The 27,386-nt window shown below is 45.0% G+C and overlaps 2 protein-coding genes across 4 annotated transcripts; one reads left to right on the forward strand and one right to left on the reverse strand.

Annotated features, from left to right (window-relative positions):
• Positions 1-4,098: 4,098 nt before the first annotated feature.
• LOC127335023 (uncharacterized) lies at positions 4,099-7,981 on the forward strand. The gene is made up of 7 exons (XM_071825603.1): positions 4,099-5,630; positions 5,731-6,050; positions 6,132-6,366; positions 6,465-6,537; positions 6,638-6,892; positions 6,975-7,295; positions 7,785-7,981. The coding sequence occupies exons 1-7, from the start codon at positions 4,698-4,700 to the stop codon at positions 7,979-7,981; spliced, it is 2,334 nt and encodes a 777-aa protein (XP_071681704.1). The 5' UTR covers positions 4,099-4,697.
• Positions 7,982-17,570: 9,589 nt separating this feature from the next.
• Positions 17,571-24,434, reverse strand: LOC127335024 (serine carboxypeptidase-like 7). 3 transcript variants are annotated; one of them, XM_051361612.2, is made up of 14 exons: positions 24,233-24,432; positions 23,888-24,033; positions 21,835-21,911; positions 21,613-21,735; positions 20,991-21,096; positions 20,229-20,266; positions 19,635-19,736; positions 19,387-19,467; positions 18,749-18,904; positions 18,599-18,670; positions 18,407-18,525; positions 18,218-18,331; positions 17,988-18,033; positions 17,571-17,851 (listed from the first exon to the last, which is right to left on the reverse strand). In XM_051361612.2, exons 1-14 carry the CDS (start codon positions 24,373-24,375, stop codon positions 17,768-17,770), a joined length of 1,407 nt encoding a protein of 468 aa, XP_051217572.1. In that variant the 5' UTR covers positions 24,376-24,432; the 3' UTR covers positions 17,571-17,767. The 3 variants fall into 3 exon arrangements, with proteins under 3 accessions (XP_051217572.1, XP_051217574.1, XP_051217575.1); XM_051361614.1 differs by lacking the exon at positions 19,387-19,467 and having other exon boundaries at positions 24,233-24,434; XM_051361615.2 differs by lacking the exons at positions 23,888-24,033; positions 24,233-24,432 and adding an exon at positions 22,228-22,595.
• Between the last annotated feature and the right edge of the window lie 2,952 nt (positions 24,435-27,386).

The following is a 27,386-nucleotide window of genomic DNA, read 5'->3' on the forward strand; positions in this document are numbered from 1 at the left end:
TTTGAAAGTAAATGGATCTATAAAAATTGATGAAGCTTGACTTGTCGAAAAGTTGTTTGCGACAAAGTTCAAAGAGTTGAATACAATAAGATTAGATCTTCTGTAACAATGCTTATAGTCTATGTGGATTATTCTAGTAATCACTACATATTTCTTTTTATGAGATATGATAGTAGGATGGCAAAATACATTACTTATCAGAAGTGTGTATAAAAGGTGTATACAAGATACAACCAAGAGTTTTTTTTGTTGGTCCGTAGAATACTAGATAGGTATACAAACTTCAATTGGATGAAGTAAGTATCATGGAGTTGGAATTTTCACCAGATGAAATAGTCAAAGAGTTTCTGATTTCATCAGAGACGATGAAGAGACTTGCATTTGCAAGAAATTAAGTGGGAGCGCTGAGACATATTTATAATACTTTATGTATATGACATATAGTTGGTTATAAATGATGTAATTATATACTTGATTAAAAATGTTTCATTGAGAAATTAACTTCAATGAAAGGATATGGACTGAAACAAATTTAGTGATAGGATCTATGAAGATAGATTTAAACACATAATAAGTTTAAGTCAAAGTACATAGAATGGATATTGAAGTAGTTCAATATAGAAATATTAAGAAAATGTTCTTGTCATGTGAAGTTTTAACAAGACTTGAGTGTATATGACACTCAATGAGTAAAAACACATGAGTGATTATAGATCACAAATAATATGTACACAATCAGATGTCATGTGCTCTTAAAAATGTTATGAGCATGTATCAGAATGATTCATGTGATGATCATTGAAAAACAGTAAGAATATTCTTGAGTACTTAAGAAGAACCAAGGATATATATATATATATATAGTTTTGTATGAAGAAATGACAAACAAATCGCTGTGAAGTGTTGCACCAATATTTGTTTTGTCACATATGAAAATAAAATTTCAATCTCAAATTAGATTAAGTGTTGTTTAAAAGGTAGCACAATGAGCTAGAAGTTGTCTATGCTAGATTTAGAAGATTTCTAAATATTGTGACGGATTCTGCAAAATAAGGTAGAGTATGTCATTGTTTTGACAATGACAAAGGATGTTAAAGTCAAGAGGTTCTTTGAGAACTTGGTGTAGTTCCGACAGAGTCAGAACTTTGAAGCTATATTGTGTGTGACAATATTAGTGACATATTTCAGACCGCGGAATTAAGGTTCCACCAAAAGACCAAACATATTTAAGGCCGACTCATTTGGAAATGAGTGATGCGTTGAGACGCAAATGAATTACAAAATACATACGTTTCTGAGCGTGTCAGATCCGTTGACTAAAACCTCTCCCGTGAGCAATACATGATAAAGCACCGGAAGGCCAAGGTGTTATATCTTTACAAATGTAAACTAGATTATTGACTCTAGTGCAAGTGGGAGACTGTTGGAGATATGCCCAAGAGGCAATAATAAATGGTTATTATATATCTTTGTGTTTATGATAATGTTTACATACCATGCTATAATTGTATTAACCGAAACATTGATACATGTGTGTTATGTGAACAACAAGGAGTCCCTAGTAAGCCTCTTGTATAACTAGCTTGTTGATTAATAGATGATCATGGTTTCGTGATCATGAACATTGGATGTTATTAATAACAAGGTTATGTCATTATATGAATGATGTAATGGACACACCCAATTAAGCGTAGCATAAGATCACGTCATTAAGTTATTTGCTATAAGCTTTCGATACATAGTTACCTAGTCCTTATGACCATGAGATCATGTAAATCACTTATACCGGAAAGGTACTTTGATTACACCAAACGCCACTGCGTAAATGGGTGGTCATAAAGGTGGGATTAAGTATCCGGAAAGTATGAGTTGAGGCATATGGATCAACAGTGGGATTTGTCCATCCCGATGACGGATAGATATACTCTGGGCCCTCTCGGTGGAATGTCGTCTAATGTCTTGCAAGCATATGAATAAGTTCATAAGAGACCACATACCACGGCATTTAGTAAAGAGTACTTGTCAGGAGACGAGGTTGAACAAGGTATAGAGTGATACCGATGATCAAAACTCGGACAAGTAAAATATCGCGTGACAAAGGGAATTGGTATCGTATGTGAATGGTTCATTCGATCACTAAAGTCATCGTTGAATATGTGGGAGCTATTATGGATCTCCAGATCCCGCTATTGGTTATTGGTCGGAGTGAGTACTCAACCATGTCCGCATAGTTCGCGAACCGTAGGGTGACACACTTAAAGTTGGATGTTGAAATGGTAGAACTTGAATATGGAATGGAGTTCGAATATTTGTTCGGAGTCCCGGATGAGATCCCGGACATCACGAGGAGTCCCGGAATGGTCCGGAGAATAAGATTCATATATAGGAAGTCATTTTATAAGATTTAAAATGATCCGGAAGGTTCTATGGAAGGTTCTAGAAGGTTCTAGAAAAGTCCGGAAGAAACCACTAAGGAAGGCGGAGTCCCGGTGGGACTCCACCTCCCATGGCCGGCCAACCCTAAGGGGGAGGAGTCCCAAGTGGACTCCCCAAGGGGGGCCGGCCACCCCCTCCCAAGGAAGGTGGGAATCCCACCTCTAGTGGGAGTCCTAGCTTGGGTAGGTTTCATGTGTTATGGAAGGTTTTGGTTTGGGGTCTTATTCGAAGACTTGTAGACCAACTCTTGGGTGTTCCACCTATATAATGAGGGCCAAGGGGAGGGGGCCGGCCACCCCAAGACCACAAGGTGGCCGCACCCCCTAGTGGCCGGCGCCCCCCTCTCCCAAACCCTAGCGGCCCTCTCTCCTCCACCACTTCCCACACGCTTAGCGAAGCTCCGCCGGGTTTCTCCACCACCACCGACACCACGCCGTCGTGCTGCCGGATTCAAGAGGAGCTACTACTTCCGCTGCCCGCTGGAACGGGGAGGTGGACGTCATCTTCATCAACAACCGAACGTGTGACCGAGTGACAAGGTATCGACTTGTCAATGCCTATGGATTGTAGGCTAGGGTTTAGTTAGAAGTAGAGGGCAAGTAGATCTCGAAGGTTCAGGCGAAAAGTACTCGACGATTATGAAAATTAGGGTTGTGTTGACAGTAGATTCGATTGATTCTTCGTTCCTCGACTCCCCCTTTATATAGGAGGTGGAGCCGAGGGATTCGTGCTATACAAGTTTACAGAGTCCGGGACGGTTTCTAACTCATCCCGCCAGATTACAAATAACACTTCCTATTACAATTCTATCTTTTCCTTAAATACATCTTGGGCTCTCGAACCTTCTTGTTCTTCGGGTAGTGGGCCTTCAGTTAAACCCCGGGTACTATATTTGGCAGGCCCATTTGGGATGCCTATGTCAGTAGCCCCCGAGATTTTGCTTGAATCGTAGAGTTAAGGAAAATCTCCACTGTTTATTTTTTCTCGAAAGCTTTAACTTTTTTATATTTCTTCACATAAAATTCTATATTGTACAGGGATACTGGTAGTTGGGGCTAGTTCATCTGACGGATCAGGTACTAGTTAACTGCTCTAGTGGCAATCCGCAAAAACCTACTTCAAGATCACGTCCCTGGACATGATCTCGGGATACTGGTGTAAACTTCGACAGGTGCCGCTTAAGGTCTTACCATTCTGTCGAGTCCCAGTCAAATTTATCGGGTACCTAACGCGTCCGTTAGGATTTTTCTTCGCATCTGTTGATACGGATAAAAGTAGCAGAGCGCAGTCTTTGGCGATGCCACGCCCAGCAGAACGGATCTGGGGTCTTACCTTCGCAAATTTGCGGCATTCAGAAATTGATCGCAACTTTGGCGTTCTGAGAATATATTGTCGAGTGCTTTTCGGCTGCTGGAATAGCACATTTTCTTGAGTCATATTTGATGACTTATTTTGTCTTCCCGATGGGAGTATATGTAGAGTTATCTGTGTAACTCGAAATATATTTACTTCGAAAATTTCATCGGGCACGCGAACAGCGTTCCCGATGGGAGTAGCCCCCGAGGCTACAGCCAAGAACTTGTGCTTGGGTGTAGGCTCCACAGATTAGTATCCTTTGTCGCTATATTTATAATTCTTCTCGATATTTTGTTTCTATCGGGTGCGCGACCAGCGCTCCCGATGGGAATAGCCCCCGAGGCTATGAACAAATGCTTGTATTTGATCATAGGCTCTCGCCATTTCTATATTGTCACACTCGAAATTTTCTATTTCTTCAAAGTAGCCCCCGAGCGTTTGGGCAGAAACTTGTTTTTGATCAAAAGCTCCCGAAGTATTGAATAATTCTTGCTGTCGCCAATCTTCTTTTTATTTTTCTTGTCGACATTCTTCCCTTAATCAAATTTACTTCATCCTTGACGAGTAGTCGTGATTTTTCTGCCCTGTGGGTCCATTGCTCCCACCACGTTGACACGTCGTGCAAGTGGGGGACACACGTCCTCCACTTTTTCTGGCGCACGTACGGTAACGCCTATCTCAGTAAAAATACCTTTTTACCCTTGTTTCTAGAAGATCTATTCTCACCACACGATTTCTCCATCCAACGGCACGCTGCTTCACCCGATTCTTATATAAACCTTTCTTCAACCTCCGTTCATCCCCTCGCTTGCGCCGCTCATCTGTTCCCCTTCGCAAAACTTCTCCTGCGCCCGAATCTCTCCAAGCTTCCGCACTCACAGACCTTACTCTGCCCATTGCCGTTGATGCCACCGCGCACGCGACTCACTCGCCACAGCACTCCGGAATCCAAGATGGCTGCCGAGGATCTTGAGTGGGAGAGATCCAAAATCTCCAACCAAGACACCAACATGCTGAAGAGGCTTGGCCTCATGAAGAAGGAGGACGCCATCCGCTTCCCCAGCGAAGAAAGCTACCCCAAGCCTCCAATGGAGTACCGGGTTAGTTTTGTTGATCATCTAATCCGCGGCCTTTCGACCCCAATCCATGATTTCCTCCGCGGCCTTCTTTTCGTTTATGGGATTCAACTACACCAGTTGACTCCCAATTCCATCCTTCACATTTCTATTTTCATCACGCTTTGCGAGTGCTTCCTTGGAATCACTCCTAATTGGATTCTTTGGAAACGAATTTTCTGCCTCCGTCGTAATGGCTCCCACAACGTCACTTATAACATAGGTGGCGTTGTAATCTGTGTTCGTACTGATGTCGACTATTTCGACGTCAAATTTCCTGACTCTGTCCAAGGATGGCGCAAAAAGTGGCTCTACATTCACGAAGAAAGCGCCAATTCTGTGGAGCACAACATAGTTCCTTTTGACGGAAGTGCCAGGATTCAGCGTCGCCGTTCCTGGGATGCCGAAGCTTCTGAAGAAGAGAAAAAGGCGACAGAGGCGCTCATGGCTCGTATCCGTCATCTTCAAAACACTCGAGGCAAAGAGCTATCTGGTGTTCAAATTACTGCCTACTTCCTTAGGATTAGAGTGCAGCCTCTTCAGGCTCGCAAAAATCCCCTTTGGACGTATTCTGGTGAAAATGACGCCAACAGAATCTCCAGTGATCTTTCTGTAAAGGACCTGGAAAAATTGGTTCGAAGAATTTCTCGATTAGGCAAGAAGGATCCTATTCCCTCCTCCTGTCGAGTGGAACCATACAGTGCTTCCAATCCTCTTCCCGAGGTATTTTGTCTTCTCGAATTTCTATCTTGTTCTGAACTGTTCCTTGTATCTTATTGCAGTGGTATCTCACTTATTCTCTTTTGTCACTATTTCCTTGTAGAATCATCCTACTATGGCTTCCCTTCCTCCTCTTCCTGAGGATGGAGAGGTCGAAGAAAGAGCCGTTGTCGATGATGACAACCAGGAGACCCCCTCTTTTGTGAATGAACCCGCAGATTCTCGAAAATCTGCGGGATCTACTGAGAAGGATGCTGCCTCTGAAGGTACAACATCAGCACAATCTCCTCCTCCTGCTGTTTCTCCGAAGAGCAAAAGGAAAAGGAGCAATGCCGAAGATTCCGGGACCTCGAAACCCGAAGAAACTGCTCCTGCACCTCGAAAAGCAGCTTATGATCCATACATCGAGAGTATCATCAGCTCGTAGGTTCCTTGCTCTTTTCCTTTTCTATTTGAAGAATTTTATTTTGCCTTGCTTTTTATGCTGCCACTATTTTGTCACAGTGATGATGAAGAAACACCAACTTTAGATGTGGCTGCTCGAACGAGCACGTCACATACTTTAGTTATTTCAGAAAAACCAGTTGAAGGGGAGGAATCGTCGCCTCCTCAACAAAATGTTGATACATCTACTCCTCCTTCGAGCCCCCGTGCCCCTTCACCAAAAAGGGCACGGGTTGAAAAGATTGTTGATCCTGCCCCTCAGTTGGGCAGTTCGTCGACTCTGCTCTTAGATGATGTAAGTTTGTCGACATCTATATTTTCCTTATTTTGTTTTTTCACACCTTTTCTCTTTTTCATGCCGATGTTTCTTTTGATGTACTTACCTTTGAACAGCCAATGATCAAAGAGCTTCTTCGGATCGGGTCCCAATTTGTTGGGTACCGTGAATATGCCGCCAGAGCCGAAGGTAACGACTTTTATACTTGCTATTTTTCTTTGACTTTCTATTCCTGTTGCTTGTCGCTATTTTTTGATCTTTCTTTTCTTTCTTTTTCATATCTCGACAGAAAAACTTTCAGAGGCCAACGAACGTGTCGACGCACTTGCTCAAAAACTCGAGCAAAGTGAGGCGGCTCGCAAGAAAGCTGAACTTGCTGCTAGCAAAGCCAAGGCCGAGGTTGATGAAGCCAAGGTGAAAGCTGCTAGTGTCGAGGAGCTGCAGAGAAGGCTCAAAGATGCCGAATCTGCCTTAGATGAGCAGAAAACTGCACAAACTGTGCGTGAACAAGAGATCATCAAGCGTTTGAAGTCGCAAAGTCGACGTACGCTGAGTAATATCATCAACCCCTTCTATTGTACTTCCTGTTTCTTGGTTTTTGACTAATGGTTTGTCTCGTGTGGCAGCCCAAACAAACCAAGATTTTGATCTGGAGAATCCCGTCAATGACCCTCTCCTTGATGCACTTTCTCTTCTGGAGTTCCATGGGCGCGAAATTCGTGAAGGCGTGGCCAATGCCAGTGCAAGTTTGTCGGCGTTGTTCCCCTACTTCTTCCCGAAGAAAGAGGAACCTTCGACTTTCCTTGCCCTTGCCAAGCTTTTCAATTCGTCGGAAGACCTGGGATTGAAGATGCGTCAGGAGAATATGAAGGTTGCTGTCGAGAGTACTGTTGCCCTGGTTGCTAACAGCCAACAGACGCTTGATTGGATGAAGGTTGGCGACACCAGTCAGATAGAGCAGTCGAGATGGAGGTCGCTGATCAAGGCAGCCAAGCCCAACACGAAGAAGATCTTGGCGTATCTGGGGATCAAGCCAGCTTCGACTCCTAGCTCCTCGAGGCCGGAGGTCTAATTGCATGCCTCCTTGTTTCTTTTTCTGTTTCTTTTGCTTTTGTTGCCAAAGTAGTTGTTTGGCGACACTCATTTCCTTAGCTCTACTGTAGTGCCCTTGTAATTATTCCAAGAAATTAATGAAAAACTCTATCTGTCATTTGATGTTGTCTTGTCTAAATTTCAGTTGATATTTGATAACTATACTCCAACTTCCGCTCCTTCCAATGTGTCGCCTTCTTCTCGTGCGAGGAGAGCTTTTGCTGATACTGCACCTGTCGACGATATCGTGTCGCAAGAACTGGATGAACTTCGACAGCAGCTTCAGTCCACGAGGAAACAATCGCTTAAGCTAATGGAACAATCCCGAGAATCTTCTGAAAAAGAAAAAATTGCACTCCAACAAGCTCAAACTGCCATTGCTGAAAAGGACTCTGCTGTTGCTGAAGCTGCTGCAGCTGCGTCTCGGGAAGATTCTATGCTCCAGCTGCTAATGGATGCTAGCTTGGATATGGCGGGTATGTTTCATTTATCTTTGTCGTGCTTCTTTTCCTTTGCTGCTTGCCTCCTTATTACGTACTGACCTGTTGTAAGAAACAATAGGTGCTTTTTTGGATGCTGCTACTGAAGATGAACGTGTCGAAGCTCGTTCCAATGTTCTTCTTCGGCTTGCGCGTGAACATGGGTCGTCTTTTTGGGGCACGCCTGAACGGACTCGTCAAATCGTGAGGTTTCAAGATCGCGCGCTTCAGGTTCGCGAGTATCTTGACTTCTGTACAAGGACTTTGTCCCTAGTTTATGGTACCATGTTTCCTCGCAATAAGATGCCAGAGACCCTTCCTGCGTTGATGGACAAATTTCGAGATGCTCCTCGTATTCATGGCTTTGTACGAGCCCAGCTGGCAGCTGGCGCAAGATTTGCGATGATCATGATAAAAATCTGCTGCCCGAAGTTAGACATGGAGCAAATTGTTCCAAAGTGTTTGGAGAAGATGTCGAAGCGAAGAAGGAACTTCGGCAAATATGATGACATTGTTACTCCTGTTGCTGAAGATATGATGGATGAACTTCTTCGGTTAGATTCCGAATTCTTCGTGAAGGGTAGCTATGCTGAGCACAGCACTCGCACTGTAAACAATGAGCGCTTGACCATAGACAATATCTTGGGAAATCCTTGAAGATGAACTTGTCCAGAGTTTATGTCCCGTGTATATGATCTATATTGTAAAGTCACTGTATTGTTTTTTTGTCGCCAAGCCCCCGGGCGTTTTGATTGCTATATTGTTGCTTATTATAATGCGAGGTTGTCCCAAGGCAAAATAATATACACTGTGTACTATTTTTAGTGGGTGCAAGCCCCCGAGCCTTTTGTTGATCACTATTTTGTCTGTATCTCTTTTTATTTTGGCGAGGTATTTTTACCAAGGCGAGATGCTTCTTTTTCGTTTGTCGACACTATGTTTATATCTATATTGTATCATTTAGGGGAAAAACCCCTGACCCTGTCGAGAAAAGATATATAATTCCACTATCTTTATTATATTGCAGCACCGCGAGCCCGCCTCATTAAAAACCTTTCCCGGCCCCACTCGGTGCCCCGAAAAAGGAAAAGAGTGCGTCTGAAAACTCGCGGGCGTTTCAGTACATTGTAGCTTTACAAAGGAGGACTATATTTTTGATACTTAGGCGTAGAAACGCCTAAGCTGTGCCACGTTCCAGGGGTTTTGCTCCTCCACCCCTGTCTTCTTGTCCTTTATTCTGTATGCTCCTCCTCCGATTACTTCTGTGACGATGTAAGGACCAAGCCATGGTGACTCGAGTTTTTCATGGCTTTTTTGCGTGAGCCGGAGAACTAGGTCTCCCACCTGAAAAGACCTCGGTCGCAAACGTCGACTGTGGTAATTCTTCAGGTCCTGTTGATATTTGGTTACCCGAGATAATACTTCATCTCGAGCTTCATCAAGTGCGTCGATGTCATCTTCGAGCGCTCTTCTCGACATTTCTTCATCATATTCAATGACACGTGGAGAGTTGTGCTCTATCTCGATTGGTAGTACTGCCTCTGCTCCATGAACCAGAAAAAACGGAGTTTCCTGTGTTGCTGTGTTTGGTGTTGTTCGGATGCTCCACAACACGCTTGGTAATTCTTCTGGCCAGGTATGTCGTGCTTTTTCCAGTGGTCCTAACAAGCGCTTCTTGATGCCATTGCAGATGATTCCATTGGCTTTCTCGACTTGCCCATTGGTTTGAGGATGTGCAACTGACGCAAAGTTCAGCTTGATGCCCACCTCTTCGCAATAGTCTTTGAATTCCTGGGATGTGAAGTTACTGCCGTTGTCTGTGACGATACTATGGGGCACTCCAAATCTGAAGACGAGGCCTTTTTACGAATTGTACTGCAGATGCTCCGTCTGGTGAATTTATCGGCTTCGCTTCTATCCACTTTGTAAATTTGTCGACAGCTACTAGCATGTACTCCTTTCCTCCTGGCCAAGATTTGTGTAACTTGCCCACCATATCAAGTCCCCATTGAGCAAAGGGCCATGACAGTGGTATTGGTGCTAGCTCTGCTGCGGGAGAGTGAGGTTTTGCGGCAAACCTTTGACACACGTCGCAAGTTCTCACTATGTCCTTGGCGTCCTCGATTGCTGTCAACCAGTAGAATCCTGCCCGAAAAACCTTGGCTGCGATAGCTCGACTACTTGCGTGGTGGCCACAGATTCCTTCGTGTACATCTTTCAGAATTATTCTTCCTTCTTCGGGTGTGACACACCTTTGCAGGACGCCTGAAATACTCCGCTTGTATAGTTCCCCTTTGACTACCGTGAAAGCTTTGGAGCGTCGAATTACTCGCCTTGCCTCAACTGGATCGTCGGGTATTTCTTTCCTGAGGATGTATGATATAAACGTCTGCATCCATGGTATTTGTATCATCATGACCAGGTCCTGTTCTTCTTCTTCTTCTTCTTGCTCTTCCTTGGTAGCCCCCGAGGGGTTCTTCTCCTTCTTTTTTGTTTTTGTCGACTTGGTGGACCTCTCTGTTATCTCTTCCCAGAATACACCTGGCGGGACCGCAAGGCACTGCGACCCGATGTTTGCAAGAACGTCGGCTTCGTCGTTGCTCAATCTACTAATATGATTTACTTCGCATCCATCAAACAACTTCTCGAGCTCGTTGTACACCTCCTTGTATGCCATCATGCTATCATTGACTGCATCACATTGGTTCATAACTTGCTGTGCCACCAACTGTGAGTCGCCAAAGATTTTTAGTCGAGTTGCACCGCAGGCCTTCGCCATCTTCATCCCGTGTATGAGAGCCTCATATTCTGCTTCATTGTTAGATGCGTTAGGGAACGTCATCCGGAGGATGTACTTCAATTTGTCGCCTTCAGGTGATATGAGTATTACTCCTGCGCCAGCTCCTTCTAGTCTCTTGGACCCATCAAAGTTCATGGTCCAAGTTCTCGATAAATCTGGAGGTCCTGTATTTTGCAACTCCATCCATTCTGCGATGAAGTCTGGCAGTATTTGCGACTTTATTGCTTTTCTTTTTTCATACGTGATGTCCCGAGGGGAAAGTTCTATTCCCCAAAGGGAGACACGACCCGTAGCTTCTGGGTTATTCAGTATATTTGACAAGGGAGCTTCATTGACCACTATGATCGGGTGTGCCGAAAAATAGTGGCGCAATTTTCGTGCTGTCGTGAACACTCCATATGCTAGCTTCTGGTACTGAGGGTACCTTTGTTTTGAGGGCGACAGAACTTCGCTCACGAAGTATACTGGCCTCTGTACTCCATGGATTTTGCCTTCTTCTTCTCTTTCGACTACTAGGACTGTGCTAACCACTTGAGGTGTGGCTGCAATATACAGCAGGAGAGGTTCCTTTTCCTTTGGCGCCACCAAAATTGGTGGTGTCGAAATTTTGCGTTTCAAATCCTCGAAAGCTCTATCGGCCTCTTCGTTCCATTGGAATTTATCTCCCTGCTTTATCAAAGCGTAAAATGGTAACGCTTTTTCTCCTAGCCTGGCGACGAATCTGCTCAATGCTGCGACTCGCCCAGTTAGCTGTCAGATCTCTTTCAACTTTGTTGGCTTCCTCATTGTTACTATAGCTTGTATTTTGTCGGGATTTGCTTCAATCCCTCTTGCTGAAACTAGGAACCCCAGAAGTTCCCCTGCTGGGACGCCAAAAGAGCACTTCGTCGGGTTCAACTTCAGGCAGAATTTGTCGAGGTTGTCAAAAGTTTCTTTGAGATCCTCGATCAGCGTTGCCCCCTTTTTTGATGTTATAACGACATCATCGATGTATACTTGCACGTTTTTCCCGATCTGTGTCGCTAAACACTTCTGCATCATTCTCTGATATGTTGCTCCCGCGTTTTTTAGACCAAAGGGCATTGTCTTGTAGCAGAACACGCCGTAAGGTGTAATAAACGCTGTTTTGGCTTCATCATCTTCTTTTAATCTGATCTGGTTGTAACCAGAGTACGCGTCCAAAAAGGAAAGACGTTCACAGCCTGCCGTGGAATCGATGATTTGATCGATCCTTGGGAGGGGAAAGTGATCCTTAGGACAATGTTTATTGAGACACGTAAAGTCGACGCACATGCGAAGGACTGTCGTGTGTTTCTTTGGCACCATCACTGGGTTAGCTACCCATGTGGCTTCTGTAGATATTTCTCTGATAAAACCAGCTTCCTCAAGTCGATTTATTTCTGATAGCATGGCCTTGCGGTTTGGTTCCGAAAAACGCCGCAAAGGTTGTTTGATTGGTTTTGCTAGTGGATCCAAGTTTAAGTGGTGCTCGGCAAGTTCCCTGGGTACTCCTGGCATGTCAGCTGGACACCATGCGAAGATTTTCCAGTTCTCACGGAGGAACTTGACGAGCGCGCTTTCCTATGCGATATCCATATTTGTTGCAATGGATGTCGTCTTTTTCGGGTCTGTCGGGTGAATCTTCACCTCCTTAGAATTTTTCTCTGTATTGAAAGTAGACTCCTTATTTGGCCTTCCAACGTCTGGCAGCACGTCGTAGTCGGTCATGCTTTTTGACGCCAAATACTCCGCTTGCATCCCGAAAGTTTCTGACAGTCGATGAAAATCCTTGTCGCACTTATCGGCTAGGGCGAAACTTCCTTTGACTGTGATTGGTCCCTTCGGTCCGGGCAATCTCCACAACAGGTATGTGTAATGTGGTACTGCCATAAATCTAGCATATGCTGGTCGTCCTAACAATGCGTGGTACTGCGACGGAAAATCCACGACTTCAAATTCCAGCCTCTCGATTCTATAATTCTCTCGGGTTCCAAACTGAACGTCGAGGTTGATTTTTCCCAATGGATAATTTGGCTTCTCCGGTGTGATGCCGTGGAACCTTGTGTCTGTTGGTTTCAAGTTTGCCAAGGATATGTTCATCTTCCTCAGTGTGTCTGCATACATGAGGTTTAAGCTGCTGCCGCCATCTATGAACACTCGAGAGACATCAAACCCTGCAATAACTGCTGGTAGTATAAGTGCTGACTGCCCTGGTCGAGGAACTTGTTGCGGATGATCTGCTATGGTGAACCCAATATCTTGCCCTGACCAATTAAGGTATTCGACAGTTGGTGGAGGCATTTTCTCTGCCATGAACACTTGTCGTGAAATTACTTTCTGGGCTCTATTTGACGGTCTTGCCTTCTGAATCATCGACACTGCCCCATGAGAGTTGGGGTCAACGTAAGGTGGTGGTGGTGGTGCTGCCGCTATTCTGAGCTGGTGTCGATTGTCGTCTGTAATCGCGGGAGGTGGTGGTAGGTGAACCTCGCTTCTGGGTTCTCGAGGATTTCTCTGTGCTGCTCGAGCATTAACGTTTTCTGCATGCCTTAGCATTGCTTGGAAATTTCGACAGTCTTTCTGCAAGTGCCCTGACTGTCTTTTACCGTTGTTGTCGATGAAAAAATGCATCTGACACGGCCCGTTCATCATCTCTTCAGGGGACACGAAAGGCCTTGGGAACCTAGGCCCGCTATTTTGTCTGTTGTTGCGAGAATCATCCCTATTGTCACCTCGCTGCTCACTGCTTCTCTGATAATCATCTCTGTTGTTTCCTCCTGTGTTTGTTCGAAAACCTGCTGAAATTTGTCCTGGAGCGTCATAATTCTGGTACTGCCGAGGACACCGTCGCCTTGGTTGATAATTTCGACTGCGGTCCTCTTCTGGCGACCTGTGTCGTTTGTTGTGAACAGCGTCTTCTCCATCTGCCCATTTATTTGCTATCTCCATTAACGCGGATACTGTCTTTGGATTGGTCCTTCCCAAGTCTTCGACAAAATCTCCACGCCTGACTCCTGCGACAAACGCATCTATTGCTCTCTCGTCAGATATATTTTCTGCCGAGTTTTTGATGATATTCCACCTCTGGATATATTTTCTCATTGACTCATCTGGCTTTTGTCGACACGCTCTCAACTCCTCTAACGACGCGGGTTTTTTGCATGTGGATCTGAAGTTCTTGATGAACACGTCCTCGAAGCTTTCCCAGCTGTCGATGGATCCTGGAGCGAGTTTCTTTATCCACGATCGTGCGGCTCCACTCAAGTGCACCTGGATGCTTTGCATGGCTGTTGCCCTAGTTCCTCCTGTCAGCTTCACCGTCTCCAGATAGTCGACTAGCCAATCCTCTGGATCTTGAAGGCCGTCGAACTTCTTGAAGTTATCGGGTAACTTGAATCCTGAGGGGACTCGAGTTTTTCGGACTCTCCTTGTGAAGCATGGTAAGCCACACATATCTTCGTCGTTAAGTTCTGGGGATTGCCGATGATCCCTTCTGCTCTGCCGCGCTCTATCGACTCTTGCTTGTGCTGCTATGTCTCTTGCTCCACTTGGCCCTTCAGGTACTGCCGTTGTTGCTGCTGCGGGTCGTGGACTATTTTGCCTTGCCGCTCCTTCGGGAGGCGTTGATACAAACGCTGTCCCCATAGCTCCAACTCCTGCGACCGCCATATTGTACAATGTTTCCCTTGGATCACCTGGAGGTGGTTTGGATGCAAGGATAAAAGCATGTGTCGCCATATACCCAGCCTCTGGTGTCTTAGGGATGATGTTTCCTCTTGTATCTATCGACATAAAGGACATGTCGAGGTTTTGGACCAAGTGTTCTCTCTCTGCTTCGGGTATGTGTTGCAGCCTTGATCTTGCTCTGTTCCGCGCCTCCCGATGGCTATCGCCTGTAGTTCTAGATTGTCGGCTTAGATCTGCCCTTCTCCTGCTGGATGCAGAGGCTGCCTCCTTTCTCCTGTTCAACTCAGCTGTCTGTTTTTCTAATTCCCTGGCAGCTCGTGCGAGCCTATATTGATATGCTTGTAATTCCTCTGTTGTGGCCGTGGTAGCCATTGGTTCTGTACCGTTCATAGCTCTCGTGGCTCTGTCCCACGCGGCTTGTGAAAGTTGAACTCTATCTCGTGGCTCTGGCCCGACGTATTTGTTGCCCAGGCCTTGTCGCAGATTGGAGGGATCGACGTATGGATTTCCCAGACTATCGAAAGCCTCAGATGTCTCCTCTTGATCTTCAATGGCGTAAATCTGATGATACTTTGTACTCAGATCTACGTTGGGTTTGGTGACATCATCGTTGAGATTGATGAAGACCTTGCCCACTGTGAGAGATTTGTCGATGAAGTCGTAACTGTCGACATCGCTTGAGCCATCGCTTATATATGAGTCCGCAGATGACTCAAACGACATGTCGTTGAAGATCTTGGCAAGTTTCTCTCTTGCTCTGGTGCTGACGTAGCGTGTCGCCGAGGTTTCCTCTTCTCCTGACTCGGTTGATGATGTATAGCTTGAAAAATTGGAATCGACGTCCAACGATCCCGACGAAATCGGAACCTCGACACGGTACGATCCTTCTTTTTTGACGTGGAAGTGAAACTTCCCGAACGTCATCTCCATGGGCTCCGCCAGATACGCATATGCATCCAAACGGGAGGATGGGTGAGGAACAAAATCGACAAGACTAGCAGCGATCTGTTTACCTCGGTCCATTGTGTTGCTTGCGGTCGACGATGTCGAAGATCTTGAACGTGCCATCGAGATCAGATCCTTACGCCTCTAGTTCCCACAGACGGCGCCAATTGACAAGGTATCGACTTGTCAATGCCTATGGATTGTAGGCTAGGGTTTAGTTAGAAGTAGAGGGCAAGTAGATCTCGAAGGTTCAGGCGAAAAGTACTCGACGATTATGAAAATTAGGGTTGTGTTGACAGTAGATTCGATTGATTCTTCGTTCCTCGACTCCCCCTTTATATAGGAGGTGGAGCCGAGGGATTTGTGCTATACAAGTTTACAGAGTCCGGGACGGTTTCTAACTCATCCCGCCAGATTACAAATAACACTTCCTATTACAATTCTATCTTTTCCTTAAATACATCTTGGGCTCTCGAACCTTCTTGTTCTTCGGGTAGTGGGCCTTCAGTTAAACCCCGGGTACTATATTTGGCAGGCCCATTTGGGATGCCTATGTCACCGAGTACGGAGGTGCTGCCCGATCGTGGCACCGTGATCAAGATCTTCTACGCGCTTTTGGAAGCGGCAAGTGATCGTCTACCGCAGCAATAAGAGCCTACTCTTATAGGCTTTGGAAATCTTCAAGGGTTAGTCTCGTTCATCCCCTCGTTGCTCCCATCTTCTAGATTGCATCTTGGCTTGGATTGCGTTCTCGCGGTAGGAATTTTTTTGTTTTCTATGCAACGAATCCCTACAGATCTTACCTGCAAGTTGTATACACATATCGCTGTCCGGAACCCGAGGCCCTGAAGTGACAGAAATCGGGACAACCGGAGGGGAAGGCGGTGATGTGAGGATCACATGTGTTCACAGAATGTTAATGCTTTGCTCCGGTACTTTATTAAATACCTTAATATCCAGTAGATTCCCTAGAGGCCCGGCTGCCACCGGCTGGTAGGACAAAAGATGTTGTGCAAGTTTCTCATTGCGAGCACGTACAACTATATACGGAACACATGCCTATGGATTGCTTAGTACTTGGACACCGTTTTATTATTATCTGCAAATGCCCTGCTTTGATTGTTACATGAGTTTCTCTCATCCATGCAACGCCCGTCATCCATCCCTGTGTCTACAGTATTTTAATCCTGCTGTTTACTATAATCACTACTGCTGTCTCTGTTACACTGCTGCTGTTATTTCACTATCAAGCATATCGTTATAAAACTGTTACTACCGATAAACTCTTGCGAGCAAGTCTCTGCTTTCAGTGCAGCTGAATTTACAACTCCGCTGTTAAGACTTTCAAGTATTCTTTGTCTCCCCTTGTGTCGAATCAATAAATTGGGTTTTACTTCCCGCGAAGACTGTTGCGATCCCCTATACTTGTGGGTCATCAGGCGCTCGTCGCGCTCCGCGATGACGAGCCGCTGCTCGAGCTCGCGCTGCTACTGCTCGCGTGTGATGACCGGAGTCGGCGGCGCGAGCGCTTCCGCCTGCTTCCGCGTCCACACATCGTGGAAGTTCATCGTCCGGCGGGAGCGGCCGAGGCGCCAGGCGACCGCGACGTAGGTGCACGCCGCCTCGTGCGCCGTCTCGAACGTCCCGAGTCCGACGCGCTCGCCGCCGCTGCGGATCTCAGCGTAGAATGTGCCGCTCGGCCACGCGCGGTAGCCGGAGGTCGAGCGGCGGCAGGGTGGCATCTCGTCGCGAGGCGGAGCGAGGTGGGCACGGCGAAACGACACGCGGGGATGTGAAGCTTCCAGACGGTTGGGTGCGCGTGTGTGGCTTCTTATAGTGCACGGGCAATCGACGCTGCAAGTTTGGCGCGCAGGATGGCGCAAAAGCGCACGCGGCGTTTTCGCGCGCCCGCTGGAGGTTCGCGCGGGCTCCCCCGCGCGCCAAATCGGCAGTTTATTTAGCGCAGGCACCTTTTGCCGAGCCTGTTGGAGATGCTCTTAGTCCGAGATTCAAGCACGAACTGGAACTGGACTAATACTCTAATACTCCAGGCAGCTCCGAACGAAAGGCTCTTTTTCTACTAGTGCTTTTTTCCAACTAAGTAAAAATTCTAGGTGACTATCTCTAATAAAGGCTAACATCATCCCGTTGTACAGGCCATAACTTGCAGGCCGGATGGGTCTCTGGCACGTTAGCTGAACGACATTTCATAAATCAAATTGAAGACGATGTATCATGTATTGCTGATCTGCAAGGTTTAATATGCTGAAATTGTTGCTCTCAGTCTGAATGATAAAATGTACGAGCCATATACGCATTCCAGCACATGCAAGATGAGAATTTGAGAACACAGGTATTGTACAGCAGAATTAATTCGTGCGCTGCTAACACTCGCTCGTCCAATTGGAATCATGTTTCATAGAGGGTCACCCGAAATCCATCTTGTAAACATAGCAAGGCACTCCTTGGGCTTGTACTCTGGAGTAGTATGTCCAGCGCCCTAGATGGTAGTCCACGGTTATAATCAAACAGGATAAAAAAATACCACTAATAAGGATGGTAGAGTTTCTAAAGATTTGGCTATGTTATAATCTTACGGAAAAGGAAGAAACAGTAAAAGTTTGTGAATGACTCACCTTCACGGTTGCGTATGTTAGGTTACTTGAGAAACTTCTTGTGAATCTGGAAGACAAATAAATCGGAGCGATGTAAGATAGGCAACTGCATAATGTTGTAACTTAAACAAAGCTGTACAGAACATTCACATGTCGATTTTTTTATGTTGAAGAAAAATATATTGGAGCAATTAACTTGATAATGAATTGGACCCAAACAAAAGGCTCCCGCCAGTCATATAACAACTTACCCAGCAACTTGACCATCAACATACCATGGTCTCCAATCATCTGTGATAGACAGGTTAAGAGATCTTATCCATGCTTGTGTGCCGACGAAGGAAACCCCACTATCATGGTCGCCGCTGCAACATCAATTATACCAGATTGTCTTAATTTTAGATAAGATTGCAATACTATCATGATATGGAGCAGTTTACCTAAATATCAGTGCGGGATATCCTTCTCTGCGTAGCCTCAAATGAATCTCTATTGTACTCATTATATCTCTAGTGAATGGTATGCCGTGGTCGCATGTTATCCATTCCCCCTTTGTTCCCTGCAGTTCACAATGTTCATGCACAACTAGCCCCCAAACAAGATTCATTAAAGTATTAACGTGGAACCAGTACCTTGCGAACGCCAAGACTCTTCCTTACTCTTTCATCATTTGCCCATATATTAGATAGTTCGAGGGTATCGCCCTGCAGGCAAATTAACCAACATTAGTTTAGTGATCACGCACAGATAAAATGTGATGTTAGGGGATTTCTGTACTCAACTCTACACTTGAAGGGAAATGGGATATCATCGTCAGCAGAGTACTCCACCATGAGCCCACTTGGTCCACTTTTCGCAGCCGCTTGCTGAATCTTGGGGCTCCGTATCGCGTTGCATGAGGGCTCCAGGACGTGGGACCAGTTGATATCTTTTGTGCACTATTTTTCCATTGTTAGAAATTAGTACTCCTATTTCAAACATCATTGCAAACATCGATGAAAACATCGATGTTTGCAATTGATATCTTCAATTAAATTAGAAATTAATTTAGACAGAAACCAAAAGTTCGATGAAACATCTTTCATAAATTAGAAATTAGTATCTCATTGGAGTAACCAAAAGTTCTCGTATTTCAAACATCATTGCAAACATCGATGAAAGATGCTGTATCTTCTGTCTTGCGCTGGCTGACAGGAAAAGATAGTATTCCCTCACGCTTTAGACAGAAACTAAGTCAATTATTTTGGGACGGATGGAGTATATGTTTTTTGCAAAATAATGACATACTACTATTCAACATCACACATGAACGCCTCCAGTTGAGAACTGTGTGATTCCTAGCTAAGTAGTTTGAATGGTCTTATTATAATTAATCAACACTAGTAATTTCGTGGATACTAGTATCAAAGGGAAAACTTACATTGGCGATAGCTTGCACGGACTCGGCACATAAAGCATTAGGTGGATCACTGTAATTTCCTCTGCAGTTCTCGTTTGCAGTCTGCGGGTAGAATTTCTTTGCATTTTGAGTATGATTTAAAAGTCTTGAAAACTTCAACCAAAATCAAATACAGCCCTCTACTTTAGTACTACTACAACTGGAATTTCTACTTCTACTACCGCAGCAGCTACTGCTATTATAAGTACTTATATGAGACAATGGATCACCTCATACAGTTCGTCTGATAGCATTCCCATGCCATAGAAAAATTGGATATTCCCGGCCACATCAAACCTGGCATCAGTACTAGGGTTGCCAGCAAAGTACCCCTGCAAACATTCTTCTTTAGTGATACAAATAAAGGCAGATGAACATTAGGCCTGAGCATACTTTGTGATAAGCCGGATTCACACTAGGCTAACATTGTTGCATTAGATTTAGATTAACTGATCTGAAAGATAGTTTCCGGAAAAACAACAGCAGGCATCTAAATAGTTAAAGTTTATAGAAATGCTTATTTGATTTTGAGGACTGCCATCTTTGTTCTTTGATGTACCTATTTACTTTTCACATGAACTCACAGGATGATTCTGAGCAGATACACTACGGTAGATCGGTATATAAAACCCCAAATTTCGAAACTTTTTGAACTTTTCTTGAATTAATAAAGCTTCGGAAACTTAGGAGAAATCAATTTTGCTAAGAATTAACTAGACATGGACAGGGCCAACATACTTTTATTAGTTGAGAAACAGACCAATATAACCACGTTCAATGGAAAGCTTAAACATTTTAATTATTACAAATGGATTTCAACAAACCTTGAGATTAAGAAGGGGTTCATCGCCAGATTCTTTGTCTGAAAATGGTAAACTCATTTTTATATGTATGTTGAGTGTAACAGTGATGCACATTACGCTAAGTAATCATCATTGAATTTGTTGTGAAAAGTAAATAAATTAATCACAAGTTCCCCGAAGAATTTACATCCCGGGTGATATGATACTCAAACAATAAAATGTGAGGGGCAACAACAACATGTTAATAAGAAGAAAAATGAAGCTAAATATACTGGGAAAAAAACTGTTTATGGCTTTTACAAATTTGGTCCACCAAAAGAAGTACAACCTGGAATTTCAAATACCGGCATCCAACTAAAAATTTCCCTAATGTGTAACTCCTTTTTATAAAGTTTTGACATGTAATAAATTTTTTTTTGGATTTCCTGTATAACTGGTATAAATTAAGCAAAACACTGAATCTGTTTGGGAGCTAGCCGATTCGTAGAGACTGGATAAAGTCTAACTGCTATCACATAGACTAGCAGTTTCCCATGGAATTAACTGATTGAATCCAAAATCCTGCTATAACTTCAATTGAGTTTTATCTAACGAGCTCAGGAAGCCCCAGGATCAGCGGGAGGTGGCTCGGTCAGTGCATTAAGCTAAACTGAAAAGTCATGAGTGCTAGATTTTGGCTCCACAACAATATGAATACTTTAAATTGTATCTGTTAAGATTAAAGGGAAAAATGTGCTTCATAGTACTGGTTCATCATCTAAACAACAAGTACAAGAGTCTTACTTGATATATCGATTTCCAGGGCAAGAGTGGGTATCGTAATACCACAATAGGATTCACCACCAACATATAGTGGATTCGAGAGGAACTGGGGGTGCTCATGTAACCACTGCATTTAAGAAGATAAGAATGAAAATGGAAGCATATGTTACTTTGAAAGATGCTGAATAATGGTCTATGTTTCTCAATTCTCATAGAAAACATTAAATTCCACTTTAACTAGTGTTGGTTAGATCATGGGTCCAGCTGAATAAAGTATTACTTTAAGCTCTTTTTATCTTGGTTTGAACGAGATAGAAGGTTGACTCTGCAAAAAAAATTAAAAAGTATTTGTTTGGGATACAGAAATTTCACAATAATATAGAAGAAATTGATCAGGAATAAATTAATTTCCATGTTACAATAAACTGTTTAAGGTAAACTTTGTAATTCAATATGGCAGGATTTACATCAGAGAGGAGATATATGCAGTAGGATGAATTTGTTTGGGTTGAATTTCACAACATGTCCGTATCTACAGAAGACTTGAGAGCTACAAGTGTAGTCTTGTATCATGACTAACTACGAAACCTCCTGAGTAGCTTTGTCAAAAGCATGGCAGTGTGAGAGATGCAAAGGCACTGACCTTTTTCAGGAAGATGACTAGTTTTTTTACCGCCATAGTATCACTAGATTTGAGGCCTTCCTCTGAAGTGGCATAGGAGAACCCAGCCCCGATGGGGCTATCAATGAAGATTATATTGCTTAGCTGCAAAATTATGCAATCCATCAATAGAGAGATGAATATTAAGGCGTAATTTTAATCGAAATGTAATGTTTACAAACAGGAAAAAGACTGGCAAGATACCTTGGTCCATGTCTCAGGTCGGTATAGCAAAGTGGGGAGTCCGCCTCTGTACCCTTCGACGTCGAACTTGAAGGGGCCTGTATGCACATTTCAGTATCCATCACCAATGGATTGTCTTGCAATGTTGCAGAGCCTTAACCTCTCAGCATTCACAGGAGTGACTATGGCACAAATATTCCCCCAGAAAAACTATGACACATTACATATGCTTGTGTTTTTGAGAAAATTAGGCATACGCTGAATACTGGCTCGCTTAAATACCGGACCATTCCCCTATTCTCACGACGGGTACAATAGAACCTGCTGAATGCTGATTGCTGAAGGATCACAGGGGAATGCCTTGCATAACTGAAGTCTGAAGAGGTAGTGAAAGAAGCAGACAGCAAAACAAACCTCCAGTCGAAAAAGCCTCCGCCATTGCCTCCTCCCGTATCCTGCAGCGGCGCGCGCCCGAGGAAACGTGGCAAGACGGGGGCGGCGCACTTTCCGCCCGGCAGATGGCTGCCAAGTCCATGAACCTGTCGCTCTCCCCAGCCTCCGGTCATCCTGTGCATCGACGACTTCCACGCCTCGCCAGGCTCCCGCTACCGCTTCCGCCGGCTGATGCCGCTGCAGACCCTGTTGCTACTTGCTACACGGCAGCTGCGACGGCGCTAGGGCTGGAGGAACGACGAGATATGAAGAGGAACTGACGAATCGGGTGGTGGGTCTGGTTCGAACAGAGAGGAAGATGTAGGACTATCAGGCGCTCCATTTCCAAACCAACCTTCTGGAAATTTGTTACTCCCTCTATTTATTAGCATATTACACCATTCAAGCGAAACTTTGACCATTAAATTGATATATAAAATATAAAGATATATATTATAAAGTTATACCGTTGGATTCATATTCAAAACAAGTTTCCAATGATATAATTCTATGTGATATATATCTTATATTTATTGACTAAATTAATTATTAAATTTTTCTTAAAATACATAATACCCTAAGGTTCTTGTGGAATGATGTGATTCATTATAATACATAATACTGTATTTGAACAAAAAATTGTAACATTATAATACACATTGCATGATTCAACTTTTATAAAAAAAAAACAGGATATTGACGCTTCAACCCTTCGTACTATTCTTCCGAGCACTTACTCTCGTACAAAACAGTCGCCACCGTGTTTAGAAAAAAATCATTATGTTGTAGGCTATGTGCCCTCATGATCGAACACTTGAAAAAGGGAACACCTCACTGACGAGCGTCAAAAACCTAAGTCCACCTTGGTCAGCGTCAATGACGTTGTTGTTCCCCTCCATTTAACCCTCATGATGGGTTCTTCGGCTCACCTAGGATTGTCGAGTTTTTTTGGATCCTCCGGGAGAAGCCCAAGCTTCCAACTTCTGTCCGAGCTGTCGTCTGCCTTGTCGCCTACTCCTTCGAAATATCAGCATATGATTCATTGCCTTTGTCAGAAATTCTTTTGTGCTGCAAGGTTATCCTAGCTAGCGGGAAGGGTGACAGGTGCAAGGGTTGTGGTGTCAGGTAATGTGGTGAGAGTAAGTTGTACCGATGGCTCTGGAAACTATCGTCATGTTGTATAGGGTGTTGGCTCTGGTCACTTGGACGGCCGATTCCTTACCCACTTGGTAAGTGTCCTCGAGGTCATTGTGTGTACTGCAGAAATTTCGGAGCCTGAGCGTTGCTCCGGAAACTACAATGATGTCGCATCGTGACAGAGCTGCCGGCCAGGCTCCAAGAAAGATGGGAAGTTTAGAATGATGGCGAAAAATGTGAGCTATGACCGAGATGTAATGGTTAAGTGATAAAAATAGCAAACTGTTTCTTCTAGTGTTTTAGTCTACTCTTCTATCGCGATGAATGAAAATGTTGTATACCCCCTTGTGGCCTTGTCCACTATTTAGACAAATTCATGACCTTCTTTTCGGAGCAGTGTGAGAAACCATTTGCAGCTAATTAAGTGTTTTAGGCACATATCAGAAGCAAGTTACCATTTTTATAGTCGAATCTGAAGCAAGCTAGCTATTGGCTGGTGAATTACCCATCTCGTAGGCGAGGCCCAAGAGGCCGGAGCAGCCGGGTCCGCCCTGCATCCACAAGACCAGCGGGTCTCTCGCAGGGTCCTTCTCGGACTCGACGAAGTAGTAGAAAAGGTGGACGCCATTACTCTCGTCCACCTCCACATACCTGCAGCCATGCAGAGCGCACCATAGACAAATTAAAATAAGCGAACTGCTACAGCTGCCAGCAAGGCTGCATTCTGCAAGCATGGAGCATTTGTATCGATCGACACGGTCTTGATAAATTAGTGTTCTCGCTTGATAATTATTCTATGGAATGGAACCTCTTCAGTTCATATATATTTAGGGAAAATAAGATGGGGTACCCGGTTTCGAGGGAGAAGGGGAGGGGGCCGTCGAACCCGGGCAGGTGCGTCACGGCGACCGGCGACGAGGCCACCGGAGCGAGGAGGCAGCAGAGGCAGGGGAACAGGAGCGACCACGGGAAGTGGCGGCTGCTTCTGGCCATGGTGGCAGTGCTGCGATGGTTGTGTCAAGTGTGACACGACGGATAAATCAAGTGGTGGCTGTGTGCCTGTATATAGGAAAAACGATGTAATCATGTCGGCTTATCCAACTTACCAAATGTGGAAGAACGAAGTTTCCTATCCCTGCGCAGTGCAATGCTGTCCACTTGTTTCGATCTTCTCTCATTCCTCTCTCCACCTGATACGCTGCAGCTCTTTTTTCCGAAAAAGGCAGCTATCTGCCCCTTCCATCTATTATCGCTAAGAATAATCATATCTACATTATGGCACTATGTTTATGTGGTATACTCCTCCATTCACAAATATAAACATTTCAAAATAAATTAGATATACACCATAATGAGTGAATCTACACACTAAAAATAGTCTAAATACATACCAAAACAGATGAACCTACAAAAAAACATATTATATTAATGAACAAATGGAGTATTTATTAGGTTAGAGCATCTCCAGCCGCGTCTCCCAAAGCGGCCTCCAAAGGTATTTGGGGCGCGTCGGACAAAATTTCGTTCCAAGACGCGCGCCCCAAAGGCCCTTTCCGTCTGGTGCGGCCCAATACGGTGTCCGGTGTCCCGAGCCCATCCCCGCGATACTTCGGGCACGCCGGACACAAAAAATGTGAGGCGGGGAGTGGCGGGATCGACACGTCAGTGAAACACGAACGAAGCGTCGCAACTTTGGCTTAATGGCGATGGAGGGGCATGCGAGACGTCTCGTCGGTGCTGCGAAGCCTCCACGCATCACCGGCGTTCGCATGCCACCGCGCGTTCCCGCCGCTTCTAGCCTCTTCCCCCGCTATCTTCCTGCCTCTTCTGGCGACGCCGGCGTATATAAAAGGCCTCCTCCGCTCAATGGTAGCCACCACAACCGCTGGCACCCCTTTCTCCGCCGCAAGTACATCCCTCTTCGCATACACACCACCGGCGCAACGATGAACCGCGCTCGCGCCGGCCAGTTCCCTCCACCACCGTATCCACCCCCCTCCACCACCTCCACCACCGCAGTTCGACGTCGACCTGGAAGCTGCGGAGAACGAGGCGTGGGAGGAGGCGGCGTTGGCGGACACCATAGCGGTGTTCGACGCCGCCACATCGGAAGAGGCGCGGCGCCGTCGGGCGGAGGAGATGGGCGAGTAGTGGTGTTCAGAGCGTGAGTGCCTGCACATGGATCGGGGTCTCCAGTACCGTGAGCGGCGGGAGGTGATCGAGCAGTGGCGACGGGAGGCGCAGGAGCGTCAGCAGCGAGAGGCGGTGCTGGCGGCAGCGGAGGCGGCCTGGGAGGCGCAGGCAGATGCGTTGGCAGCGGAGGCGGATGCGTTGGCGGTGGCTGTGGCGGCGCAAATGGAGGAGAAGGAGGATGAGGATGAGGAGGACAACGACGACGAGGCGGAGGTGACGAAGGAGGAGGAGGACGACGACTTCGACTGGTCCAACGACGACGGGCCGGACCCGAACGAGGCGGCGGATCAGCAACGAGCACTCATCAAGTCGTTCGAGTCACAGAAGAAGCTGCAGGACGATGCCCGTGCCCGCGAAGACGAGTAGGTTCGCCGCACCATCGAACTCTCCCTCCAGGCGGCGAAGCAGGGGAGGGCAGGCGACGACGCGCTAATGAAGCATCAGCGTCTTCTCGTCACCCTTCGCAGGGAGAGGCGGCACGCGGCGCAGGGGAGGCACCATAAAGGGAGATGGAAACTACTCCCTCCCTCCCACACGAAGATTGTCTAATATTTGTCAAAATTTAAATGTATCTAGACACTAAATAGCATCTAGATACAACCAAATTTTGACATCACACAACCTTCATGGAATGGAGGGAGTATTTATCTTATTATCTACTTCGTGGTAATTACATGGTAATGTTCAACTGTCAATTCTTACTTGAACATTCAAGATTGCATGCTTTCGAATTTGAGGCGTCATTGGATAGGGCTTATTTATGTTACATGGTAATGCACAACTGTCAATTCTCTTCTCTTTGTTTAACGGGCATCTCTAAGAGCAAGTTCAATAGTAGAGCCAATTGTTAGCTATAAGCTAAGTGTCATGTCATTTATAGTCATCTTAGAGTCAACATGTACAATAGTAAGCTATAAAATCGTACTACTTTATTAGTGCATGGTCCACCATTCACTCTCACATAGTGACTAGGAGCACGTGTTAGAACTGACTCTTGCATAAGAGCTCACTCCTCTTCTCTCTCCTCTATTCTCTCCTTCAACTAAGCAACAATATATTATTTTAATTTTTATATCCAACTGACTAGAACTTATTGTACTTGCTCTAAAGAGCTCTAAGCTCCCAGGCTTTTGAGAGCCTGTGGTTGCTCGTGACGTGGCGTTGGTTGGGGGAGGTGAGTCGCGATGTCGGTTCGATGCTGTGTTGACTGGTCTCAGATGTAAGTGGGAGAGGGCAAGCTTCACACGGGAATAACCCACCCAGATTACCACAGAGAACCCAGAAAGCCAAGATCAAAGAAAAGCAGAAATAGCAAGGTTTTATTTTTATGGCTAATAAAATTTGTCTTACACTTTCAGACACTAGAAAAAATAACTAGAAATTTTTGGAGCTTTCTTTGCATCATAACATGTACCTATTATATACTCATAATTATATAATTGAGTTCCTGTTATTAGTTACTGTTGTGCTACGTGGTCATATAATATTCTATACGAGATATGGGCAGTAGCTTTAGTGAATGGAGAGGTTCTGGTTCAGTTTAAGTTTGATTCAGGATGGCAGAATACCTTATGTTTCACCTAATTAGTTACAACACGTTATGTAATCTGGCCCTGTATCATATTTCTGCACATTATACCGATGGATTAGTAGCCCTGTATGACTGTATTGATGTTGGGGTCTTGACATTTAGATAAATTTTTGTACTTGTTCTACAACAATACTTGGTACAGACCAAACTGATATGTCATTATGTTCTCTTAAATATTTTAGAAAATTACACTGCAGTCATGTTCTCTTAGATGATAATG

Source organism: Lolium perenne, chromosome 2 (genome assembly GCF_019359855.2).
Source record: "Lolium perenne isolate Kyuss_39 chromosome 2, Kyuss_2.0, whole genome shotgun sequence".
In the NCBI taxonomy this organism is placed as follows: domain Eukaryota; kingdom Viridiplantae; phylum Streptophyta; class Magnoliopsida; order Poales; family Poaceae; genus Lolium; species Lolium perenne.